General features: G+C 37.5%; 1 protein-coding gene across 3 annotated transcripts in view; it reads right to left on the bottom strand.

Annotated features, from left to right (window-relative positions):
- Positions 1–23,887, bottom strand: part of DNAI7 (dynein axonemal intermediate chain 7) — an 88,913-nt gene that overhangs the window by 42,270 nt on the left and 22,756 nt on the right. For all 3 annotated transcript variants that reach the window (XM_055396564.2, XM_055396563.2, XM_088837273.1), the window contains 6 exons: positions 23,317–23,408; positions 20,117–20,218; positions 18,944–19,081; positions 9,719–9,865; positions 7,192–7,295; positions 4,460–4,769 (listed from right to left, as the gene is read on the bottom strand). In XM_055396564.2, the coding sequence (XP_055252539.2) occupies positions 4,460–4,769; positions 7,192–7,295; positions 9,719–9,865; positions 18,944–19,081; positions 20,117–20,218; positions 23,317–23,408 (893 nt within the window). The remainder of the gene's footprint in view (positions 1–4,459; positions 4,770–7,191; positions 7,296–9,718; positions 9,866–18,943; positions 19,082–20,116; positions 20,219–23,316; positions 23,409–23,887) is intronic.

The raw sequence follows: 23,887 nt of genomic DNA, 5'->3' as shown, positions 1-23,887 counted from the left end.
TTTTCCAATGATCAGCTCTTCACATCAGGTGACCAAAGTATCAGAGCTTCATCTTCAGTATCAGTCCTTCCAATGAATATTCAGGACTGATTTCCTTTAGGATGGACTGATCTCCTTGCAGTCCAAGGACTCTCAAGAGTCTTCTCCAACACCAGTTTTAGTAAATATGATAAAATAACTTCCCTACATTCTCTTCAAATACTGTTTATTATTTTATGAGTTTTGATTAGTTTTTATATTTAAACCTTTGATCTGTTTTTTTTTAGTCTGTAGAGGGAAGTATGATTGGAAATATATTTTATTTCATATCCTAGCTAGCTGTCTCAGAGACAGTTATTATATTAAACTCAACCTTTCCCTTCTCAAGTTCTATAAATTATTTTACATAGATATTAGATCTATTTCTTTCCGTGATTTATTTTACTCACTCCCATTAATTCCATCAAATTATCTTTATCCCCTTCTTTTGAGCTGCTGATTTTCTTTATAAATCCAGTGATTTCTGCCCCTTGCAGGTGACTCACACTTACAAAAAGTGCTCAACAAATGTGTTCTGTTCAGAATTACTGGCAAGTGGAGGCCCAGCTGATGAGTGTTTCCACCTGCTCTCTTTCCTTTCCTAGCCAGCTGAGCAGGGCAAATGGCTCTGACCTGAGGGATTTTTCACTCTATGCAGGTTACTTCTGCCCCCCCTTAACTCCCCTCCTAAATCTTCCTTCGGCACAGGGGATGGTTTTCCTCCTGCCTTCGTACACTTAAGCACAACCACAGGATTTTTCTGCTTCTGTGGAAATCACACATACTTCAGCATTGTTCGTATTAACTTTTCAGAATGCTGTGGGGCATTTGGAAGAATGATATAGCACATGGACATAAGCATGAGTATCTACACACATGCCGGTGCGGTGTGATGAGAGGATTGGTTCCCCAAAACAGGGCTGCTCACTAAAGTAATGTTAGTGTCATCTTCTAGGCAATCTTCTCTTTTTTTCAACTGCCTGATTACAAAGTTCTGCCAACCAGGTTCCTCCACCTACCATTCACACAGTTCTCAGTCATGCCTCCCAGACTGTAGTGAATTTTCATAAGGTAAAACTAATTGTCAGATCATTACTCTTGGTTCCCTAGACTAATTATTTGAGAAGAACTTCATTCACTATGCCTTAAAATATGCATTACCATCGAGTAGAATGCTTTTCCTTAATGTACTTCTGTGGTATTATCAACAATAGCATTGGTACATCCCCTGGAGGAGGTCATGGCAACCCATTCCAGTATTCTTGCCTGGAGAATCTCCATGGCCAGAGGAGCCTGGCAGGCCACTGCCATGGGGTCGTAAAGAATTGGACATGATGGAGGGACTAAGAACAGCACAGCATTGGTATATCTTTAGTCATTTTTACACCTTTAGTCATCATTGTAGATTGAAGAGGTTCAGTTCAGTCATTCAATCGTGTCCTACTCTTTGCGACCCCATGAACCACAGCACACCAGACCTCCCTGTCCATCACCAACTCCTGGAGTCCACCCAAACCCATGTCCATTGATCAGTGATGCCATCCAGCCATCTCATCCTCTGTCATCCCCTTCTCCTCCTGCCCTCAATCTTTCCCAGCATCAGGGTCTTTTTATATCAGTCAGCTCTTCGCATCAGGTGGCCAAAATATTGGAGTTTCAGCTTCAACATCAGTCCTTCCAATGACCACTCAGGGCTAATCTCCTTTAGGATGGACTGGTTGGATCTCCTTGCAGTCCATGGGACTCTCAAGAGTCTTCTCCAACACCACACTTCAAAAGCATCAATTCTTCAGCACTCAGCTTTCTTTATAGTCCAACTCTCACACCCATACATGACTACAGGAAAAACCATAGCCTTGACTAGATGGACCTTTGTTGGCAAAGTAATGTCTCTGCTTTTTAACATGCTGTCTAGGTTGGTCATATCTTTCCTTCTAAGGAGTAAGTGTCTTTTAATTTCATGGCTGCAATCACCATCTGCAGTGATTTTGGAGCCCAGAAAAATAAAGCTAGCCACTGTTTCCATTGTTTCACCATCTTTTTGCCATGAAGAGTTTCAATAAAACATTAAAGAATAACAGAAAAAAACAGATGTAGTTAAACACATTGGAAAGGGCCTGTTAATGGAGGAAAACTTAGTTTGGTAACTTGGAGCTCAGTGACTGAGAGTAAAGGAAATGACTTCTTACTCTAATAGATGACAGATTTTCAGAAAAATAGAAAAACTGCACTATTTGGTATTACAGTGAATTCATGTGCTGATATCTTTAATGTGAAACTATTTAAGTAGTTTTAGGAGAAGGAAATGGCAACCCACTCCAGTGTTCTTGCCTGGAGAATCCCAGGGATGGCGGAGCCTCGTGGGCTGCCGTCTATGGGGTCGCACAGGGTTGGACACGACTGAAGTGACTTAGCAGCAGCAGCAGACATAGAACTATAATAAGTCATCACTTATATGAGGTGCTTCAACTGAGACTTACATGCATAGGAAGAACTGCTGCTGCTGCTGCTGCTAAGTCACTTCAGTCGTGTCCGACTCTGTGTGACCCCATAGACAGAAGCCCACCAGGCTCCCCCATCCCGGGGATTCTCCAGGCAAGAACACTGGAGTGGGCAAAGCCATCTAAATTCAAGTAATATTTCAAATTATATCTTTTCTAAATTATTTAACAACTTTAAATTAATAATATGAAATTTTGGCGTAAACTGTTGATGAGTTTTTTATAAAATGTGATCAAGGAATTTGAGGAGCAGAAGTTATTCAATATTTTTATCAGATCAAGACCAAACATTTTTATATAACATCTTTTCATATAGATAATTTTGATACCTTTTTATTTGTTGTTTTCATGAGTTTTCAATCACAAATCTTGTGATATCTTATTTTAAGTGTACAGGTCTCCATTTTGCTTCTTACTGCATACTTAAATGTGACATCCAGGGCCCATTGACTCATTCTTTATTTTTTCCCCCTTGGAAATCAGTGTGTTACATCCATTCATGTCTTCTTAACTAAAGCAAGTCACATGGTCACCCCTAATTTTAAGGGGGAGAGGAGTATAATCTTCCTACATGTCCAGGAAAGGGAAGAAAACTGGAAATATTGTTGAACTCTAGTAAAGCTACCATGCTATCTGAGAGGAAAATTATTTTTTTCTTTAATTTTAAAAGCTACCAGATTGCTCAAAAAACATTTCTTTAAGAGTGATAACTTTTAAAGAAGAACAAATCACTTATTTCCAATCTCTCTGAAGTATCAGTTATATATTGGTTTCTGGATTCTCCTCCTTTTATGCTTTTTTGATTTTTTCATCATTGTAATCACACTCTGAATACTATTCTTTGTACTGACCATTGTGTCTTACATCCATCTTTTACATTGCTGTAGAATCATTATAATTTTTTATTCTTGTGTAATCAAAGGGCATTTTTCAATTAAATGTGTTCTTAGAATACCTAATAATACTTATTCTGATTTCTAATTTGCATTCAACTTAATTCTTTACCCTACCTGTGTTTAAAGAAAACAAAACAATAAGCCAATACAATATTTTAAGCACTTACAGGAAAACCTGGTCCTTCCTAAAATCAAATTGTCCATGGTCAAACAAAAAGCTGTTCAGTTCTGAGAAAGTTCTATTAAATGCTAAAGAGACAATTTATTTCACCATAATAGGTAAGTGGCTTGAAAATTCTGGAAACAGAATGAAGAGAGCAGAAACCAATTACCAAAATATGATTATCATAACATATTATTGGGCTTTCCAGGTGGTACTAGTGGTAAGGAATCCACCAGCCAGTGCAGGAGACAGAGGAGGCTTGGGTTCTATCTGTGGGTCAGGAAGTTCCTCTGGAGTATGAAATGGCTACCCACTCCAGTATTCTTGCCTGGGAAATCCATGGCAGAGAAGACTGGCCAGCTACAGTCCATGGGGCCACAGAGAGTCAGACGTGAATGACTGACTGAGCACATAGCAAAAAACATATTATTATATCTAAAGATGTCAGTTTTTAAAAGAGAAGTACATCGGTTTTAAAAAAAATTAGCTTTTACTTCATTAAATTCTTTCTTACAAAACCAAAACCTGAAGAAGTAACTAATCCTTCAGTTTGTGAAAGTATTTAATCCAAGTTCCCTTAAGTGAATCTGAAATGTAATAAATACCCACAAATTAAATTGCTTCAAAGCTTTTGGGGAATGAACCTAAAATAAAAATGAGCAATTTCTGTGCTCAACTTTAGGGTGTGGAAGCAACAAGCTGAACTATAAATAGTGACTATGAATATAGAAGGCAAGGGGAAAAACACATTCAAAACGGAGTCATTGGTTAGAAAGTGGCTTTCAGTTCTAGCTGTTTAGTAAAAAATCTTGAGAATGCATCAAGAGAATCTAATAACACCCATTACTTGAAGAAAAAAATGTACATTTAAAGTGTCCTACCATTTGTTCTTCGACATCACCTTGTTCCTCAGTTTTTGTTTCTTCCTCATGAACTGAGTTAGACTCATTTTCTTGTTGTTTATTCTCTTCTTGGAGATCTTTGCTGACTGCTGCTTGCACACTCTTAGCTTCTTCTTTGACAAAGTCAGTTACTACGGAAATGTGTTCTTGTGATGGTGTTAGAACAGGGCTCAGGGGTGTGACATGATCGTAGTGAGTGTGCAGGAGGTGTAGAGCAATGTCAGATGTTGCTAATATCCTTGGGATTTCAAATCCAGTTTGTGTCTCAGAGAATCTGATGCTTCTGTGCCTGTTAATTAATTTAACAAAAACGATGAGGCTCTAGCAAGTTCTATGTCTGCTGTGAATGTATACCTAAGCATTATTTCCGCTTTAATTTCACCAGAGTTTTGAGTACTTGTGAATACCCTTAACTTGCTTTCTTTGCAGCATTTAGACCAGGTTGCTGATGTTACCGTCTCAAAACTGTCTCTTGGGATCCATGGCTCCATACTCTTCTCCTCCATCTCTGGGAGCTCCTTCTCTGGTTCCTTTGCACAGCCTCCTTCTTAACCACGATTGGGTGACTGAACTGAACTTCCGAACCATCCCTTAAATGCTGATGTTACTCAGCTCTCCAGCCTGAGTTCTCCTTTCATCTCCTTCTACATATTCTCCCTGGATATTATTATTTCTCTGACTTCAATGAGCTCTATGTTTCCTAGGGGAAGAAGCATCCCTGAATGAACTATAAAAGTTAAAAAACTCCCTTACATATGTGTGCACATATGTAATAAAGTTCATAAGAGTTGGTTTCTAAAAAGTTAAGAACTACTGATCTGTATGCTAATGACTTCCCCAAACATGTCTCCAAAACTTGGGCTTCCCTGGTGTCTCAGTGGTAAAGAATCTGTCTGCCAGTCCAGGAGATGCAGGTTTGATGCCTGAGTCAGGAAGATCCCCTGGAGAAGGAAATGGAAACTCGTTCCAGTAATCTTGCCTGGGAAATCCCATGGACAGAGGAGCCTGGTAGGCTACAGTTCATAGGGTCACAAAAGTGTTGGACACAACTTAGTGACTAAACGACAATAACAATGCTAATAATGCCTCCAAATATGTTTCCAACTCACATTTCTTTCAATGCCTTCAGACAGTTACACTTCAATGTCTCATAGTCTCATAGGTAACTTCAAATTTTACAAGTCCCACACTGAACTCACCACCCTCTGCCCCTCTTCATCACCATCAAAGTAAGACAAAAGTTGTTTCGCCACCACTGTTCCTTATCTTAGTAAAAGAATACCATCTAACTCTCTTTTTAAACCTGGGTCATTAATACAGAGCTGTTCATTTTACCTTTATTCTTTTAAAATTATACAGATTATTTTCTGCCAGAGGGCGGTCCACTGGTTAGGACGCCATGCTTTCACTGCCATGGGTGTGGGTTCAATTCCTGGTTGGGGAAATAAGATTCTGCAAACCGCACAGTGTGACCAAAAATAAATGAATAAAAAATTTAACTAAAATTTAAACCACAGATTATTTTGTAGCAAATAGAACTTGGAAAATATTTTGTTCCTTCCTTTTACTAAATATCAAAAATAAAGTCCAATTTTTCCCATTATTATGACTAGTCTTTTTAGAGCTGGGACTAGAAACCTAGACCTCCTAACTTTTACTCTAATAATTTTTCTCTAAAACTCACTGTGCCATATTAACTCAATTATTTTGAAACATTTGAGTAAAAACAGCAGCCAAGTGATTATGAATTTGTCATTATCTCTATTATTCCTCAGAATGGTATTACTTTGTTGAAAACATCATTTAAATATCTAAAAAGTAATAAATATGAAATTATTTTTGAAAGTACTATTTTTTAAATTTAAATATATATTTTTAAATTTTTACAATGTTGTGTTGGCTTCTGCCATATAACAACACAAATCAGCCATAATTATACATACATACCCGCTTCCTTTGTGGCTCAGCTGGTAAAGAATCTGCCTGCAATGCTGGAGACCTGGGTTTGATCCCTGGGTTAGGAAGATTCCCCTGGAGAAGGGAAAGGCTACCCACTCCAGTATTCTGGCCTGGAGAATTCCATGCACTGTTTACTCCATTGGGTCACAAAGAGTCAGACACAGCTGAGCGACTTTTACTTTCACTCTCCCTCCCTAGCCTCTCTCCCCTTCCCCTACCCCATCCCTCCAGGCCATCACAGAGCACCAGACTGGGCTCCCTGTTGCTACACAGCAACTTCTCACCAGCTATCCATCTTACACCTGATAGTGTATATATGTTGATGCTACTTTCACAGTTCACACAAAATAAATTTTTTAAAAGCTTCAGACTGTCCCGTGGGAAGCACCTATCACTTCTACTTTTGGTGGGGAGGGAGGCTTGAGTGAGTGAAAAAAAGAGGAAGACCCTGATATCTAGTCAGTGTATATTTATACTAGACATCCTGTTATGTATGACTTTTACATGTATTAACATTTAATCTTCAGCCCAATCCTATTAAGTAATAAAAATAATTTCACTGTTGATAATACTGAGACCTTACAAGGATAAGTAACTTGTCTCAGATAAACAACAGGTCTCAGAATTAAACTCTAACTGGCTGACTTCCTAAGATGGGTTTTTATAAGTATGCCATGCTGTAATGCAACAGGCATCTGCTTGGTCATGTGACTCTAATGTCTTCAGACCTATAGCATCACCCATGGCAATACCTTGGATTCTTCTTGAGGTTTGCCCATATATAGAGAGTAACATTTTCATCTCGAATGACTTTTTCCATATTTCCACTGTCCAGATCTGCTAAAGTACTAGCTTGCTGTAAGAAAAAAAGAAAACATTAAGATTAGAGGCCTCACAAATTACACAATTTAGGTAAGTTATTTCATCAGTTAGGTGTTGGATTCCCTTCAATACTTAAAAAAGTAATTTGGGTGAAAATAAAGTTCAATAAAAATAACAAATAATTGTTTTAAATAATTCTCTAAATGATACAAATGTATTTACTCACTTAAATATGTGTCCCCTTTTCTACTCAGTTTCTCTTAAGGTGTCTAAGGATGGTAGTTGCTCCTACAGTCCCAGGTAACTCTTGTAGATTGCTTTTAGATTACCCTTTTCAATTTTAACATTATCATGACATCTCATTTTAACTAAATATCCTAATCTTGACTTTATCCTTACCTTATGCTACCGCAAAAGTTAGCCTATTCCTGAACACACCAAGTTTACAAAACAAAATATCCCTATGAGTTCTGTGTTTTACTAGTCTAATACTCGATAATCAACATACCATTTGAGAATATTCTTTAGAATTGTTTAATAAAGACTAAAATAGATTCATGCCTCTTGCTTAAGACATTAATTCTTTAAAAGGACTTAAATAAGTCAATATGTATTCAGCTCCTATAACATAAAAACGTAAAAAGCACTGGGAATTGAATTTATTGCTATTTGTTTTAAAAGTAATTGTTCTGTGACTTCCCTGGCAGTGGTTAGGGCTGCACTGAAGAGGGGCACAGGTTCGATCCCTGGTAGGAGAACTAACATCCCACAAGTCACTCAGTGTGGCATAAATAACAAAACTGTTGTAGAACTGTTCCACATTGTGTGAATTTATCCAGCTGTTCCCTCACAGTTTAACTTACTCCTCTATCTCCTTTATTTTTTGTACACTGGAAGTTAGGTCAAGGTAGGTTTAATCAGATTAGATGAATGATTTTCTGCAGGAAGGCACCTTATGGGAAGTTGTGTTCTTTACATTGCATCCTATCAGGAGGCATATGATGACCTACTGTTAACAATGTGGACTTGATCACTGAGTTCAGGTGGTGACTATCCATTTATCCTAGTCAGTAAGTAATCTGTGGTCAAATGCTTTGGCACTATGAGAATGACATGCTCCTAAACTTTTCACCTAATTACAGAGACAGCGGTTAATTATCTCTATCAGTTACTACACTGGGGATTGAAAAGTGGTGATTAACTTACTGACCATTCCTTCCACATTCACCAGATGGTATTCAATAAAGAATTGTTCTCTCTACCCCCACCTCACTTTCCCTCTTCCGTTTTGGGGTATCACTGTAGACTCATGAATTTTTATTTTAATCAATGTGCTTTAATAAATTATAGTCATTGTGCTTTCTGATATTCAAATTATCTCCAACTTGACCACTGGGAGCATTTTTAAGCTAGTCTTGTCCCTTTACCTAATGACTCCATTAGTCTTTGAGCATTTACTTGCTTTCTAGCACAAGATAATGCAAAAACTCATCTTGCAATAACAATCTCATCTTTCAAATTCCCTGCCCCAAGCTTGAATCAGCTATTTACCCCAATTAGAACTTATTCCTTTTCATGGAATAAAGAGAAATCTGGTTCATACTGATATTTCCATTACAAATTTATCATTACAGTGTTTTGTCTAATCTTCTCTTCTATATAACATATCTTTTTTTCTCTTAAAATAAAAATCTTGATCACTAACAATTATAACACATTTCCTTACTGGCTTTTTCTTGCAATATAAATAAGATAGTCGCAAAATTTTAATATGAATATTACTGCTAAGAATAACAACAATAATAAGCCTTCTTTGCAGTTCTTTTTGTAATTAGAACACACTCTACCAAGTCTATAAAGGTTACTGTGTTCTAGACCAGAAGAAAAAAGAAACCAAGACACAAAATAGCCAAAAGCAAGGTATGATCTTATACTGTTTTCTGGTTTTAAAAAACAAAACCAAACAAAAACTATAGGAGATATTCATGGAATATTAGGGAAATTTTAAATATGGACTGGATATTAAAATACATTATGGAATTATTATTAACTTTCATAGATATAATAATAATGGCTCTATAATTAGTTGAACATTACCATTGGTGCTAAGATACTTGGGAAAAATAGAATGACTACCAATAATTGTAATCTTATGTAAACTGATTCATCATGAGTGAATATCTAACATACAAGGTTTTGTGAATTTATTTTCATAATGGTCCTAGTAAACTTTAGCAAGTATAAGAGGAAATATCTAGAATTTAGCTATATTGATAATGTTTTATTTCTTTAAAAATAAAATATTCACAGTTGATAAATACATTGTGCCTTAAATTATTCTGAGTTTAACCTTTTAAATCTTCAAAAAATGATATTGGATTTTAAAAATTATATAATATAAAATCTCAACACTTACAAAAGATATTAATAACATATAAAGCAAAACATCACACTTACTCTGAGAAGTATTTCTGTGGCTCTGTTAAACTTAAGATGAAGGAGCTCCTGCAGTTCTAGAATTGATCCTTGATACTGGATTATATTTTTCCCTTGCAAATCATATGGTGGAGTTTCCAATAAAATTAACTTCAATTTCTCAATTAACTATATAAAGTGAAAGTAAAAATATAAAGCAAAAATTTACCATAAAGGTAATCTTCTGATAAACAAAGGAAAAAGTGAAATATGGGATGCTTTACCATTTTTGAATTGAGAAACATATCACCAGTAAAACATATAAAAATAGTTTCCTGTGTTTATTCTATTAGAAAAGGTCATGGGAAAATAAAATTTTTCCTCCCAAAACTCCACTATAAGAATCCTCAACTATGTGTAACAAGCTGTCCTTAGCAAGCTGATAGAGGAGGCTCATTACCCAAGGCTGTGGAACAGTAGAAACAATAGCAATACGGTAACAACGAGGAGAAGAGTGAGCAGAAATGGAAGAGGAGAATCACTAACATCTACTGAATACTTACTATGTGCCAAGACCTGTGTTCCAAAGGCTTTATATGTTTTAATCCATTTAATTCTCATCATAAGTCTATGGGTAGATACTGTTTATTGTGCCTATTTTGTAGATGAGGAAACTGAAGCAACCTAGCTCCACCAGTGAGGAGCCTAGAAGACGCCACTCCATCCTATCAAGTGAAAGGCTGAACAGACTGAAAAACCAACAACTTCTTTATGAATCAGAAAGCAGGAGGAGGGGGAAAGGAAGCATTTTGAAATACACAAGAGCACTCTGTTCTTCTTAACAAGGTTTGATCTCAGGAAAAATTAAGAACAAGCCTGACCTGCTGGAATTTTTTTCAATTAATTTATTTGGAGGCTAATTACTTTACAATATTGTGGTGGTTTTTTGTCATACACTGACATGAATCAGCCATGGGTGTACATGTGTCCCACCATCCTGAAACCCCCTCTCACCTCCCTCCCCACCCCAACCCTCTGGGTTTTCCCAGAGCACCAGGTTTGGGTGCCCTGCTTCATGCACTGAATTTACACTGGTCATCTATTTTACATATAGTAATATACATGTTTCAATGTTATTCTCTCATATTGTCCCACTCTTGCCTTCTCCAACGTAGTTCAAGAGTCTGTTCTTTACTTCTGTGTCTCTTTTGCTGTCTTACATATAGGGTCATTGTTACTGTCTTTCTAAATTCCACATATATGCATTAATATACTGTATTGGTGTTTCTCTTTCTGGCTTACTTTACTCTGTATAATAGGCTTCAGTTTTATCCACCTCATTAGAACTGACTCAGATGTGTTCTTTTTAATAGCTGAGTAATATTCCATTGTGTATATATACCACAACTTCCTTATCCATTCATCTGCTAATGGATATCTAGGTTGTTTCCATGTCCTAGCTATTGTTAACAGTGCTGCAGTGAACACTGGGGTACATGTGTCTCTTTCAATTCTGGTTTCCTTGGTGTATATGCCAGCAGTGGGATTGCTGGGTCACATGGCAGTTCTATTTCCAGTTTTTTAAGGAATCTCCACACTGTTCTCCATAGTGGCTGTACTATTTTGCATTCCTACCAACTGTGTAAGAGGGTTCCCTTTTCTCCACACCCTCTCCAGCATTTATTGCTTGTAGACTTTTGGATAGCATCCATTCTGATCAGTGTAAGATGGCACCTCATTGTGGTTTTGATTTTCATTTCTCTGATAATGAGTGATGTTGAGCATCTTTTCAAGTGTTTGTTAGCCATCTATATGTCTTCTTTGGAGAAATGTCTGTTCAGTCCTTTGGTGCATTTTTTGATTGGGTAGTTTATTTTTCTGGTATTTAGCTGCATGAGTTGCTTATGTATTTTGGAGATTAAGTCTTTGTCAGTTGCTTCATTTGCTATTATTTTCTCCCATTCTGAAGGCTGTCTTTTCACCTTGTTTATAATTTCCTTCGTTGAGCAAGTGCTTTTAAGTTTAATTAGGTCTCATTTGTTTATTTTTGTTTTTATTTCCATTACTCTAGGAGGTAAATCATAGAGGATCTTGCTGTGACCTATGTCAAAGTGTTCTGCCTATGTTTTCCTCTAAGAGTTTTATGGTTTCTGGTCTTACATTTAGATCTTTAATCGATTTTGAGTTTACTTTTGTGTATGGTGTTAGAAAGTGTTCTAGTTTCATTCTTTTATAGGTGGTTGACCAGTTTTCCCAGCACCACTTGTTATTTGAAATTGTCTTTTCTCCATTGTATATTTTTGTCCCCTTTGTCAAAGATAAGGTGTCCAAAGGGGTGTGGATTTATCTCTTGGCTTTCTATTTTGTCCCACTGATCTATATTTCTGTCTTTGTGCCAGTATCATACTGTCTTGATGACTGTAGTTTTGTAGTATAGTCTGAAGTCAGGCAGGTTGATTCCTCCAGTTCCATTCTTTTTTCTCAAAATTGCTTTGCTTGTTCGAGGTTTTTTGTATTTATGAATTTTGAAACTACTTGTGAAAAATACCATTGGTAGCTTGATAGGGATTATGACGAATCTATAGATTGCTTTGGGTAGCACACTCATTTTCACTATATTGATTCTTCCAATTCACAAACATGGTATATTTTTCTATTTGTGTCATCTTTGATTTCTTTCATCAGTGTTTTATAGTTTTCTATATATAGATCTTTTGTTTCTTTAGGTAAATTCATTTCTAAGTATTTTATTCTTTTCGTTGCAATGGTGAATGGGACTGTTTCCTTAATTTCTCTGTTTTCTCATTGTTAGTGTATAGGAATGCAAGGGATTTCTGTGTACTAATTTCATATCCTGCAACTTTACTATATTCATTGATTAGCTCCAGTAATTTTCTGGTGGTATCTTTAGGGTTTTTTATATAGAGGATCATGTCATTTGCAAACAGAGTTTTACTTCTTCTTTTTCCAATCTGGATTCCTTTTATTTCTTTTTATTCTCTGATTGCTGTGACTAGGACTTCCAAAACTATGTTGAATAGTAGTTAGAGAGTGGGCACCCTTGTCTTGTCTGATTTTAGAGGAAAGGCTTTCAATTTTTTGCCACTGAAGATAATGTTTGTTGTGGGTTTGTCATATATGGCTTTTATTATATTGAGGTATGTTCCTTCCATGCCTGCTTTCTGGAGAGATTTGATCATAAATGAGTGTTGAATTTTGTCAAAGGTTTTCTCGTATCTATTAAGATAATCATATGGCTTTTATCTTTCAATTTGTTAATGTGGTGTATCACATTGATTGATTTGTGAATACTGAAGAATCCTTGCATCCCTGGGATAAAGTCCACCTGGTCATGATGTATGATCTTTTTAGTATGCTGTTGGATTCTGTTTCCTAGAATTTTGTTGAGGATTTTTGCATCTGTGTTCATCAATGATATTGGTCTGTAGTTTATCTTTTTTGTGGCATCTTTGTCTGGTTTTGGTATTAGGGTGATGGTGGACTCATAGAATGAGTCTGGGAGTTTGCCTTCTTCTGCAATTTTCTGGAAGAGTTTGAGTAGAATAGGAGTTAGCTCTTTTCTGAATTTTTGGTAGAATTCACCTGTGAAGCATCTGGTCCCAGGCTTTTGTTTGTTGGAAGATTTTTGATTATAGCTTCAATTTCCTTATTTGTGATGGGTCTGTTAAAATTTTCTATTTCTTCCTGGTTCAGTTTTGGAAGGTTATGCTTTTCTAAGAATTTGTCCATTTCTTCCAAGTTGTCCATTTTATTGGCATATAATTGCTCATAGTAGTCTCTTATGATCTTTTATATTTGTCATTTCTCCATTTTTATTTCTAATTTTATTGATGTGATTCTTCTCCCTTTTTTTGTTTATTTCTGCTCTGATTTTTCAGAGCCTAACTCACCTTGGAGAAAGGAAAAATCCAACTCCAATTGGCTTTAGTCATTCCCTCTTACCTAAGAGAGGACAGTTCAGTTCAGTTCAGTTCAGTCGCTCAGTCGTGTCCAACTCTTTGAGACCCCATGAATCACAGCACACCAGGCCTCCCTGTCCATCACCAACTCCTGGAGTTCACTCAAACTCATGTCCATCGAGTCGGTGATGCCATCCAACCATCTCATTCTCTGTCCCCGTCTCCTCCCGCCCCCAATCCCTCCCAGCATCAGAGTCTTTTCCAATGAGTCAATTCGTCGCATGAGGTGGCCAACATATTGGAGTTTCAGCTTCAGCATCAGTCCTTCCAATGAACACCCAGGATTGATCTCCTTTAGAATGGACTGGTTGGATCTCCTCGCAGTCCAAGGGACTCTCAAGAGTCTTCTCCAGCACCACAGTTCAAGAGAGGACAGGAAAAGTTAAAAACACTTGTGGATTCATTGTCCAGAGACATAGGATTACTTAAAGACTGAGACCTAATCACAAGACTACAGAACTCTTCCTTCCCACCTCACCACCACTTTACACAAGGCTTATTTACAGCAGTTCTTTTTACCCAGTACATCATATCTGGTTATCCAGAAAAAATTACAAGGTATGCCAAAAGGCAAAAACCACAATTTGAAAAGACAAAGCAAGCATCAGAACCAGACATGGTAGAACCAGACAGACATGGTAGGATATGATGATCAGAATAGGAATTTAAAGTACCTGTGATTAATGTGCTATGGGTTATAATGGATAAAGTAGACAGCATGCAAGAATTAGATGGGTGATGTAAAACTGAAATATGGAAATCCCAAGAAAGAACCAAAAAGAAATGCTAGAGGTCATTTCAACAGAAACAAAGAATACCTTTGATGGGCTTATTCCTCAACTGGACACAGCTGAGGAAGGTATCTCTGAGAGTATTTATCAGTAGAATGCTTGAAAAGCAAAAAGCAAAGAGAACAAAGACTGAAAAAGGCCAGAACAGAATAACCAAGGACTTTGGAACAACTTAAATGCAGCACACACATAATGGAAATACCAGAAGAAAAAGAAGGAAAAAAACAGAAGAAATATTTGAAATAAAAATGGCTGAGAATTTCCCTCAAACTAATGTCAGACACCAAACCACAGATTGAGGACTCTCAGAGAATACCAAGCAAGATAAATGCCCCAGAAACCTATTCATGCATATCATTTTTAAAGGACGGAAAATCAAAAATTAAGAAAAATTCCTGAAAGCAGCCCAAGGGAAAAAACACCTTACCTTTAGAAGAACAAAGTTAATAATTATATCCAACTTCTTAGAAATCATACAAGCAAGTGGAGAGATATTCAGTATTGGGAAAAATTAAGGCACAGTATGGTCAAGGAACAACAAGTAAGTAGCAGAATTTAATTTTTTTTCCTGCAGAAGACAGCACCAACTTTATTTTAGGAAATAATCACATGCAATGGAATAGGATTTTTTACTCTAATCAGAATGACCTTTTGCTGTGCTGTGAAGCATGAAAGCAATGACTGAGTAAACTCAGCTGAAAAGCAGTACAGCACATGAAGAATAAAAGAGTAGAATTTAATTTTGAACACTGACATAGATAATATATAGAAAATTTCTAAAGTAAGAGAGAGAGCATATTTGTGCTGGGTAGTGTGGGCTCAAGCCAGAAACCTGGGCTTCATCCTCACCCTCTTACCAGTAGCATGATCTGGGACAAGTTATTTAACATCTGAGTCTTGTTTTCTTCGTTTGAAAAATGGGGATGATGGTGCCTACCTCACAGGGTTATTGAAGTTACTTCACAGCAGCAACATGAGTAACCTGAATCAGGCTGAGAATGTCTGCCATAGTAAGGGTTACATAAGAATCCGTCATACAAATGAACTTGATAACTTGGAACTTGATGCTTACCATGGGATAGTGCTCAGTTGCATCCTACTCTTTGCAACCCCATGGACTGCAGCCCATCAGGCCCCTCTGTCCATGGAATTCTCCAGGCAAGAATACTGGAGTGGGTTGCCATTTCCTACTCCAGAGGATCTTCCTGACCCAGGGATCAAACCCACATCTCTGGAGTCTTCTGCATTGGCAGGTGGATTCTTTACCACTGAGCCACTTGGGAAGCCCTACCATGGGATTACTGCTATCTAGTTCTTTCCATTCATCTTGTGACTTCTTGCTTTAGTTTCCTGCTGTTATTGATTACTCTCCTTGTCTGTCTCCTGTTTTATTTTACTTATCCTTTTCTCATCTTCCCTGCTAAGCTGCTAAGTTGCTAAGTCACTTCAGTCGTGTCCGACTCTGTGCGACCCCATAGACGGAAGCCCACCAGGCTCCCCCGTCCCTGAGATTCTCCAGGCAAGAACACTGGAGTGGGTTGCCATTTCCTTCTCCAATGTGTGAAAGTGAAAAGTGAAAGTAAAGTCGCTCAGTCGTGTCCGACTCTTAGCGACCCCACGGACTGCAGCCTACCAGGCTCCTCCATCCACGGGATTTTCTAGGCAATAGTACTGGAGTGGCGTGCCATTGCCTTCTCATCTTCCCTACTATTCATTATTTCTGCTTCTATACCCCACGTGCATAACAGGAAGATGTCATATCCAGCTCATCACTGGTGAACTCTAGTACTACTTCTGCTGCCTCTGCTAGTTAAAGAGCAGCTGATTCCTGGACCAGCATCACGTCATGGCAGCCTCGTTGGGAGAGAGGATATGAAAGAACACTGTGTGAGGGCTCTCTTAGCATCCAAACCCCTCCTGGGAGGCTCTTTGGAATCTTTGGAAAGTCAGAGTAAGGCTCATCTAAGGTCTCATAGGAGACCATAAGCAAGGCACTGTTTCTTCATGTGTAAAATGAATCTCATAAACTTGTTTTCCACTTTAAATTAGGCAAACATAGACCTGAACAGTCTGGAGTTATTCCACTTTATAGGCACATGGAGAAGTAAACCACAGTGATAAGAACTGTAACATAATAAGGAAACGAAACAAAAAGCATTAGAGAATAAAAGGACCAAAAGGAGTGAATTCTTTCTGTTGGTGTTGTTCAGTTGCTAAGTCATGTTCAACTCTTTGCGACTCCATGGACTGCAGTGCGCCAGGCTCCTCAGTCCTTCACTATCTCCCAGAGTTTGCTCAAATTCATGTCCACTGAGTCAGTGAAACTACCTAACCATTTCATCCTCTGCCATCCTCTTCTCCTTTTGCTTTTAATCTTTCCTAGCATCAGGGTCAGAAGAAGGCAATGGCACCCCACTCCAGTACTCTTGCCTGGGAAACCCCATGGACAGAGAAGCCTGGTAGGCTGCAGTCCATGGAGTCGCTAAGAGTCGGACACAACTGAACAACTTCACTCTCACTTTTCACTTTCATGCACTGGAGAAGGAAATGGCAACCCACTCCAGTGTTCTTGCCTGGAGAATCCCAGGGACAGGGGAGCCTGGTGGGCTGCCGTCTATGGGGTCACACAGAGTCGGACACGACTGAAGTGACTAAGCAGCAGCAGCAGGGTCTTTTCCAATGAGCCAGCTCTTTGTATCAGGTAGCCAAAGTTTCCATTGTTACATTGGTGTATCTAAGTGTGGATTCCTTTCTGTTTATCCTAACTTGGGATTTGTTGGGTTTCTGAGGATTCTGGGATATTGTCAGCCTAATGAATATTGTCTCTTCCTTATTCTACATCTCCTTCTGGTACTACTTGTCAATATACCTTTAGTCCTTTTTGCTAAATCATAAATGTCTATTAACTACTCCTTGATAATTTTTCATCTCTTCACTGTGCTGTATTCTGATAAATTCTTCCAATCTAACTACTAACTTACTCATTATTAAGAATTCTTTCCCAGATATCCTGAAAAATGACATTATGGGTGTGATTTCAGATTAGACGCTGTGACCTAATGTAGAACTTAATGCTCCTGTAATGCATTTTTTCTTCTGTACTTTGCTTGCTGCTCGTAAAACCAAAGTTACTCCATTTTAAGATAAGGTTGTTTTTAAGTAAAGATTCCGAAAATTGTTTTTGAAAAAAAAAAATCTATATACCAGAGAGAAAAAAAAAAAGAATTCTTGGTAGAAACATTATTGCTTTGCCTTCATTAAGCTAAATATGAGCCAATCAAGTACATATCATCACCCTTTTCGGTGTAGGTTTTCATCTATTATCCACATTACCTTTCTGAGGCTCCGAGCCATAAAAGGGTCTCTGATATTACTTGCTACCTTGCCTATACCTTAGGCTTGCCTCCTGATGCTCCTTTAAACCAATGCTAAGCCACGAAAGATTAACAGATACTTTCTGGGAAGCCACTGACTTTGACACTTGTCCACTTTTCTGAATTGTCTTATAGACTCCAAGATTTTTATTTTACTTTCCTTTGAGCTAGGCAATGGATTTAAATGTCACAAGTTTTTTTCCTGGCATTTTTAAGTGCATGGTAAAGTGGTAGTGCCTCAGGTTAACCTATCCATCCTATTTGCAGAAATAGAAAGTGGTATATTCTTATTCATCTTTGTACTTTTAGTGCTTAAAAGAGGTGCTTGACTTATAGTTAACATTAAAAAAAATGTGTGTAATGAGTCACTGAAAAGTGGATAATTCTGGCTGAAGATAAATCATACTTTTACACTTGTTATCTATATGAATGGATGCAACTTGATTTTTTTCTGGAATTGGATACACTTACAGTTAATGTTGGGAATGGGGGCAGGAGGAGAAGGGGATGACAGAGAATGAGATGGCTGGATGGCATCACCGACTCGATGGACATGAGTTTGAGTGAACTCCGGGAGTCGGTGATGGACAGGTAGGCCTGGTGTGCTATGATTCATGGGGTCGCAAAGAGTTGGACACAAGTGAGCGACTGAACTGAACAGTTAATGTTACAGTTTTGTATTCCCTGGTAGCTCAGATGGTAAAGCGTCTGCCTACAATGCAGGAGACCTGAGTTCGATCCCTGGGTCGGGAAGATTCCCTGGAGAAGGAAACAGCAACGCACTCCAGTACTCTTGCCTGGAAATTCCCATGGATGAAGAAGCATGGTAGGCTACAGTTCGTGGGGTCACAAAGAGTCGGACGTGACTGAGCGACATCACTTTCACTTTTCACAGTTAATGTTTCAGATTTGTTAGGCTGATCTTACCTAAGGTGGTGAGAGGTTTTTCGGAGTGGTAAAAATAAAAAATAAAAAAATGAGCAAATATTTTTCTTCCTAACCAAGAAAGAAGTAGTGTTACTAACTGGCAAATATAATAATTTATTTCTATTTTTGGAATCAATATCAGACTATTTATAATTTACATAATTTAAAATCACAGAATAATGCTTAAATACTTACATTTAGCACTAGTTTACTCTTCTCAATCACTTCCTCTAAAGTTTCATTGGTTTCCTCTTTCCACAAGGTAATAAAAGTATTAATTTCTTGGGCTATTGAAGGATCAGGAGTCCCATCACATTGAATGTAGTGTTTCCACTGTGGAACAAAAATGCCTGCAAGTTCTCACTGATGAAAATTCAACCAAAGACTAAATTACTTCTTTTTCAATGTATGAATTCTTATAACCTAGTTTTCCAATTCAGGCAAAAAACATACTACAATTTTAGTTACTTGAAGATGTCTCTAAAATACCCAAATATCTCTTCATCAATATAACTTATAAGCTTCAATAATTCAAATAAATAGAAATTATATCTACTGTCACATTTTACTTTTAAAACAGCATTTATGAGATGATTTTGTTTTGCTTTCCTCACTAATCATATAGCTCCTGTCTTTATACAAGTTTAACATTGGGTTAATTTATATTTCTCAAATTATTACTAATTATTAATCGCCATGTCATTTTAGTATGTCATTCCATTCATTGTGTAGTCTTTGCAAACTGTACATTTGTAATTGTATTGTTTGTGTGTGTGTGTGTGTGTGACTTGTTCAGTCGTGTACGACTCTTTGCGACCCCATGTGCTGAAGCTCACCAGGCTCCTCTGTCTGTGGAATTCTCCAGGCAGAAATACTGGAGTGGGTTGCCATTTCCTTTTCCAAGGGATCTTCCCACGTTGCAGGCAGATTCTTTACCGTCTGAACCACCGGAGAAGCCCAATCACATTGTGATTACAATTTTTTTGCTTTAAGTTATACTATAATCTTTGCCATATTATTACAGCTTTTCCTTTTTCACCATTGATATTGTTTCCAAAACTGCACTGTTTTGAACAATACTCGATTGCCTCAGGGTCAAACTTTTTATATTTTAATTTAGGATAATTTCCTCAATATAAATTCCCCCAAATTAAATCATAGTCGAAGGATATAAAAATGTCAAGGATCTTATTGACAAATAGATTTCTTAAAAGCTATATGAATTTAATTTTCTACAAGCAAATGAGATTTGTCAGATTAAATTTTTTATAGACACATATAAAGTTTCCTGTTATTAAGATGGATATCGGATTATAACTCCTTCTCATGGTATAAAAGTGTTGGCTAAAAAAATAAAATCAGTCTTACCTGGGAAAGGAATCTATCATCTCGTTTCAATTTCTCTGCTTCAGGAAAACATGCTTCTAATAAATAAAGTTCTTCAAGCTCTTCATTTCTCCTTTCTAGATCCTGTTTCATGGGGATAGATATATTGATCTTTTTTTAATTTCAGCTTTGTATTTTGTAAGTAGCATCTAAAATTTACTGGACAAATATTTAATTTCAAGATGAATACTACAATTAGTTTAAATGCTTCCCTGGTGGCTTAGAGGTTAAAGTGTCTGCCTCCAATGCGGGAGACCCGGGTTCAATCCCTAGGTCGGGAAGATCCCCTGGAGAAGGAGATGGTAACCCACTCCAGTATTCTTGCCTGGAGAATCCCATGGACGGAGAAGCCTGGTAGGCTACAGTCCATGGGGTCGCAAAGAGTCGGACACGACTGAGCGACGGAACGGAACAGATATTTCTAAAAGGTGTCATCTGAAACAGTGGTGTACATAGTGTGATATGCAGCCTCCAGATAGATCCTCCAAATTCTTTTGGGATCAGTGAGGTCAAATCTATTTTAATGACAATACTACGACTTTATTTGCTCTTTTTGCAGGGTACACATTTGCAAGATGGTGTAAAATTGCTGGAGCCTTTGTACAAATCAAGGCACAAGCTTTATTAGTGGTCATATTCTTCAGGGGTGAGGGGTGCTAAGTAGCCAGGTTCACATAAGAATGACATGATGAAGAAGTAAAAATTATTAATTGTATTACATGTAAAAACTCAAGTATATGTCTTTTTATATTCTGTGTGTTAAGATGGGAAGAATGCATAGAGCACTTTTGCTACATATCAAAGAACAATGCTATCTTGAGAAATAAACATCTGTGCAACTGTTTGAGTACTTTGGCAGACCTTCTGTCAGAAATGAATGAACTGACCATGTCACTTTCAGGAAACACTGCTGCCCTTGATAAAATTCAAGCTTTCAAATAAAAATCTGAATTTTAGAAAACCTGTATCCACTATTAGGGAGCCTGACAGATTCCCGATCCTTAAAAGCTTTTCCTGTTTGGCTGGAGTTGACACTAATGCATGTGATCTTTTTGATAATAAATTATAAGAATACATCAACATTTGGAAGCAAATAATTCAGTGAACCATTTTTTTCCAAGCTATCAAGTCATGATGTTGCAAAATAATGTGTCAATACAAGATCTATTCAGAATATAAAAACAGATCAACATTTTAGTGTAACAGAGTACATAAAGTTCATTAATTTGGTTTCAGATTCCACATTAAGATGCTATCACCCATTGAGTTTCAGTATAGTTTAAAGGCAAGAATCCACAATTATCTGAAAGGCTGTTACAATATTTCTCCTTTTTCCAACTATCTGTATGAGGCCAAATTTTCTTTCTTTATATTTACTTCAATCAAAACAACACACAGTGTAACAGATGGAATAATGAAGTAGGGAGGAGATCCAGGAGGGCTTCCCAGGTGGCACTTGTGGTAAAGAACCTGCCTGTCAATGCAGGTTAGACATAAGAGATTCAGGTTAGATCCCTGGGTCGGGAAGATCTCTTGGAGGAAGGCACGGCAATCCACTCCAGTATTCTTGCCCAGAGAAATCTCATGGACAGAGGAGTCTGGCAGGCTGCAGTCCATAGTGTCGCAGAGTCGGACACGACTGAAGTGACTTAGCATACATATGAGATCCAGTTGTCTTTTGTTAAGTCAGACATTAAAGAGCTTTAAGAGATATAAACAACGCCACTCATTTCCCTAATTTAAATATACATTTATGTGGTAACGGATGTTAACTAGAATTATTGTGGGACCATTTCATAACATACAACTATTGAATCATTATGTCATACATTTGAAACTAATATAATACCTCAATAAATACTGCAATTGCTTTTTTCTTTAAGTATGTTTAATGTGGTGCTGGAGAAGACTCTTGAGAGTCCTTTGGACTGCAAGGAGATCCAACCAGTCCATTCTAAAGGAGATCAATCCTGGGTGTTCATTGGAAGGACTGATGCTAAAGCTGAAACTCCAATACTTTGGCCACCTCATGCGATGAGTTGACTCACTGGAAAAGACTCTGATGCTGGGAGGGTTTGGGGGTGGGAGGAGACAGGGACGACAGAGAATGAGATGGCTGGATGGCATCACCGACTCGATGGACATGAGTTTGAGTGAACTCCGGGAGCTGGTGACGGACAGGGAGGCCTGGCCTGCTGTGATTCATGGGGTCGCAAAGAGTCGGACATGACTGAGCGACTGAACAGAACTGAACTGAATGTGTTTACTTTTTAATTCATGTTTACATTTAACAATGTCCATGGGGTCTCAAAGAGTCTGACACTACTGAGTGACTGAACTGAACTGTACTGAATCTGTATTAATACAATAAATATTTTGAAATTTGTTTTAATTTCTAATATGATAAATATTGATGTATATAAACCATCTAAATAAAAACTTCTTGGGGATCTTCACTTTTTAATAGTAATGAGGCTGTGTCCTGAAATTAAAAGGTCTCAGAACTACCGATCCAATAATGAAGAAATCTGGTGAAAAAGAGAAGTGAAATTTTAAAAGGAGAGGTAGAATTTGAACATTGTTTGGTTCCTATTTAATTATCTATAAGATAGACTGAGAATAATAATGGTTATAAGCATGAGCTCTAAAGCAAGACTGCTGCTGCTGCTGAGTCACTTCAGTCGTGTCCGACTCTGTGTGACCCCATAGACGGAAGCCCATCAGGCTCCCCCGTCCCTGGGATTCTCCAGGCAAGAACACTGGAGTGGGTTGCCATTTCCTTCTCCACATTACTTCTGTCTAAGTCTTGGCTATGAACTTTATAAGCTGCTTAATCTCTCCATATTCCCCAATTTCCTCATCTGTGAAATGTGGGTAATAATTCACCCACCATAACTTTATGGTAGGATCAAATAAGTTAAACCAGTTCATACAGGCCTAAACAGTATGGGTATCTATGGAAGAGAATGATATTAAATGGCCAAATAGATCTGAATGCTGTTGTTTTAGTTTCCAAGTCATGTCTGACTTTTTGTGACCCAATGGACTGTAACCCACCAGGCTACTCTGTCCATGGGATCTCCCAGGCAGGAATACCGGAGTGGGTTTCATATCCTTCTCCAAAATAGATCTTATAGCCACATAGTTTGTCTTTAGTAATAATATCATTAATGTTTACTTACTTTTGCTTCAAGTTTTCTCAATTTTTCATTCTCAATCCGTTGTATTTCAAGTCTTTCCATTTCTTCTTTTTCATATTTCACACGTGCTTCCTCTAAAGAACAACAGCAAGAAAATTTTTTAGTCTGTTTTTAAGCGCTTAAAGCGACTTCAAATATTTAAGATACAGTGGTGGTAGAATACTAGATATGTCACAATCTTTATCATGTGGTAGAAATAAAACTGCCAGATTTCTTTCAAAAAAACATGACTCTCAAAATTTCTGGCCCACAATTATATTTCTCTTCTCCAAAAAGTTTATAGCAATCTAACAATGATTTTAATAAATGAAAAGTGACAGGTCTATCATGGGTAATTAAGACGAGGCAAAATCTTCAGATTTCCATAATCTCGTGACATACACACCATCAGAAGTAACTACCTATATTTTCTCTTGCTTTCACTGTTAAAAAATAAAACATGAAATATACGTTAAAGAATAAAAGTTCAACCCCAAATAATAAAGTATTCTCCAAGCAGTAGGTCCTGATACTCTATTCTTATCATAAGTCACCTAAAGGATTTATATGATTA

This window comes from Moschus berezovskii, chromosome 6, assembly GCF_049115385.1.
Source record: "Moschus berezovskii isolate FMDL1 chromosome 6, NW_MosBer_1.0, whole genome shotgun sequence".
Lineage (NCBI taxonomy): Eukaryota > Metazoa > Chordata > Mammalia > Artiodactyla > Moschidae > Moschus > Moschus berezovskii.
Note: the sequence above shows the minus strand (reverse complement) of the source record. Positions and strands in the feature narration are given on the sequence as shown.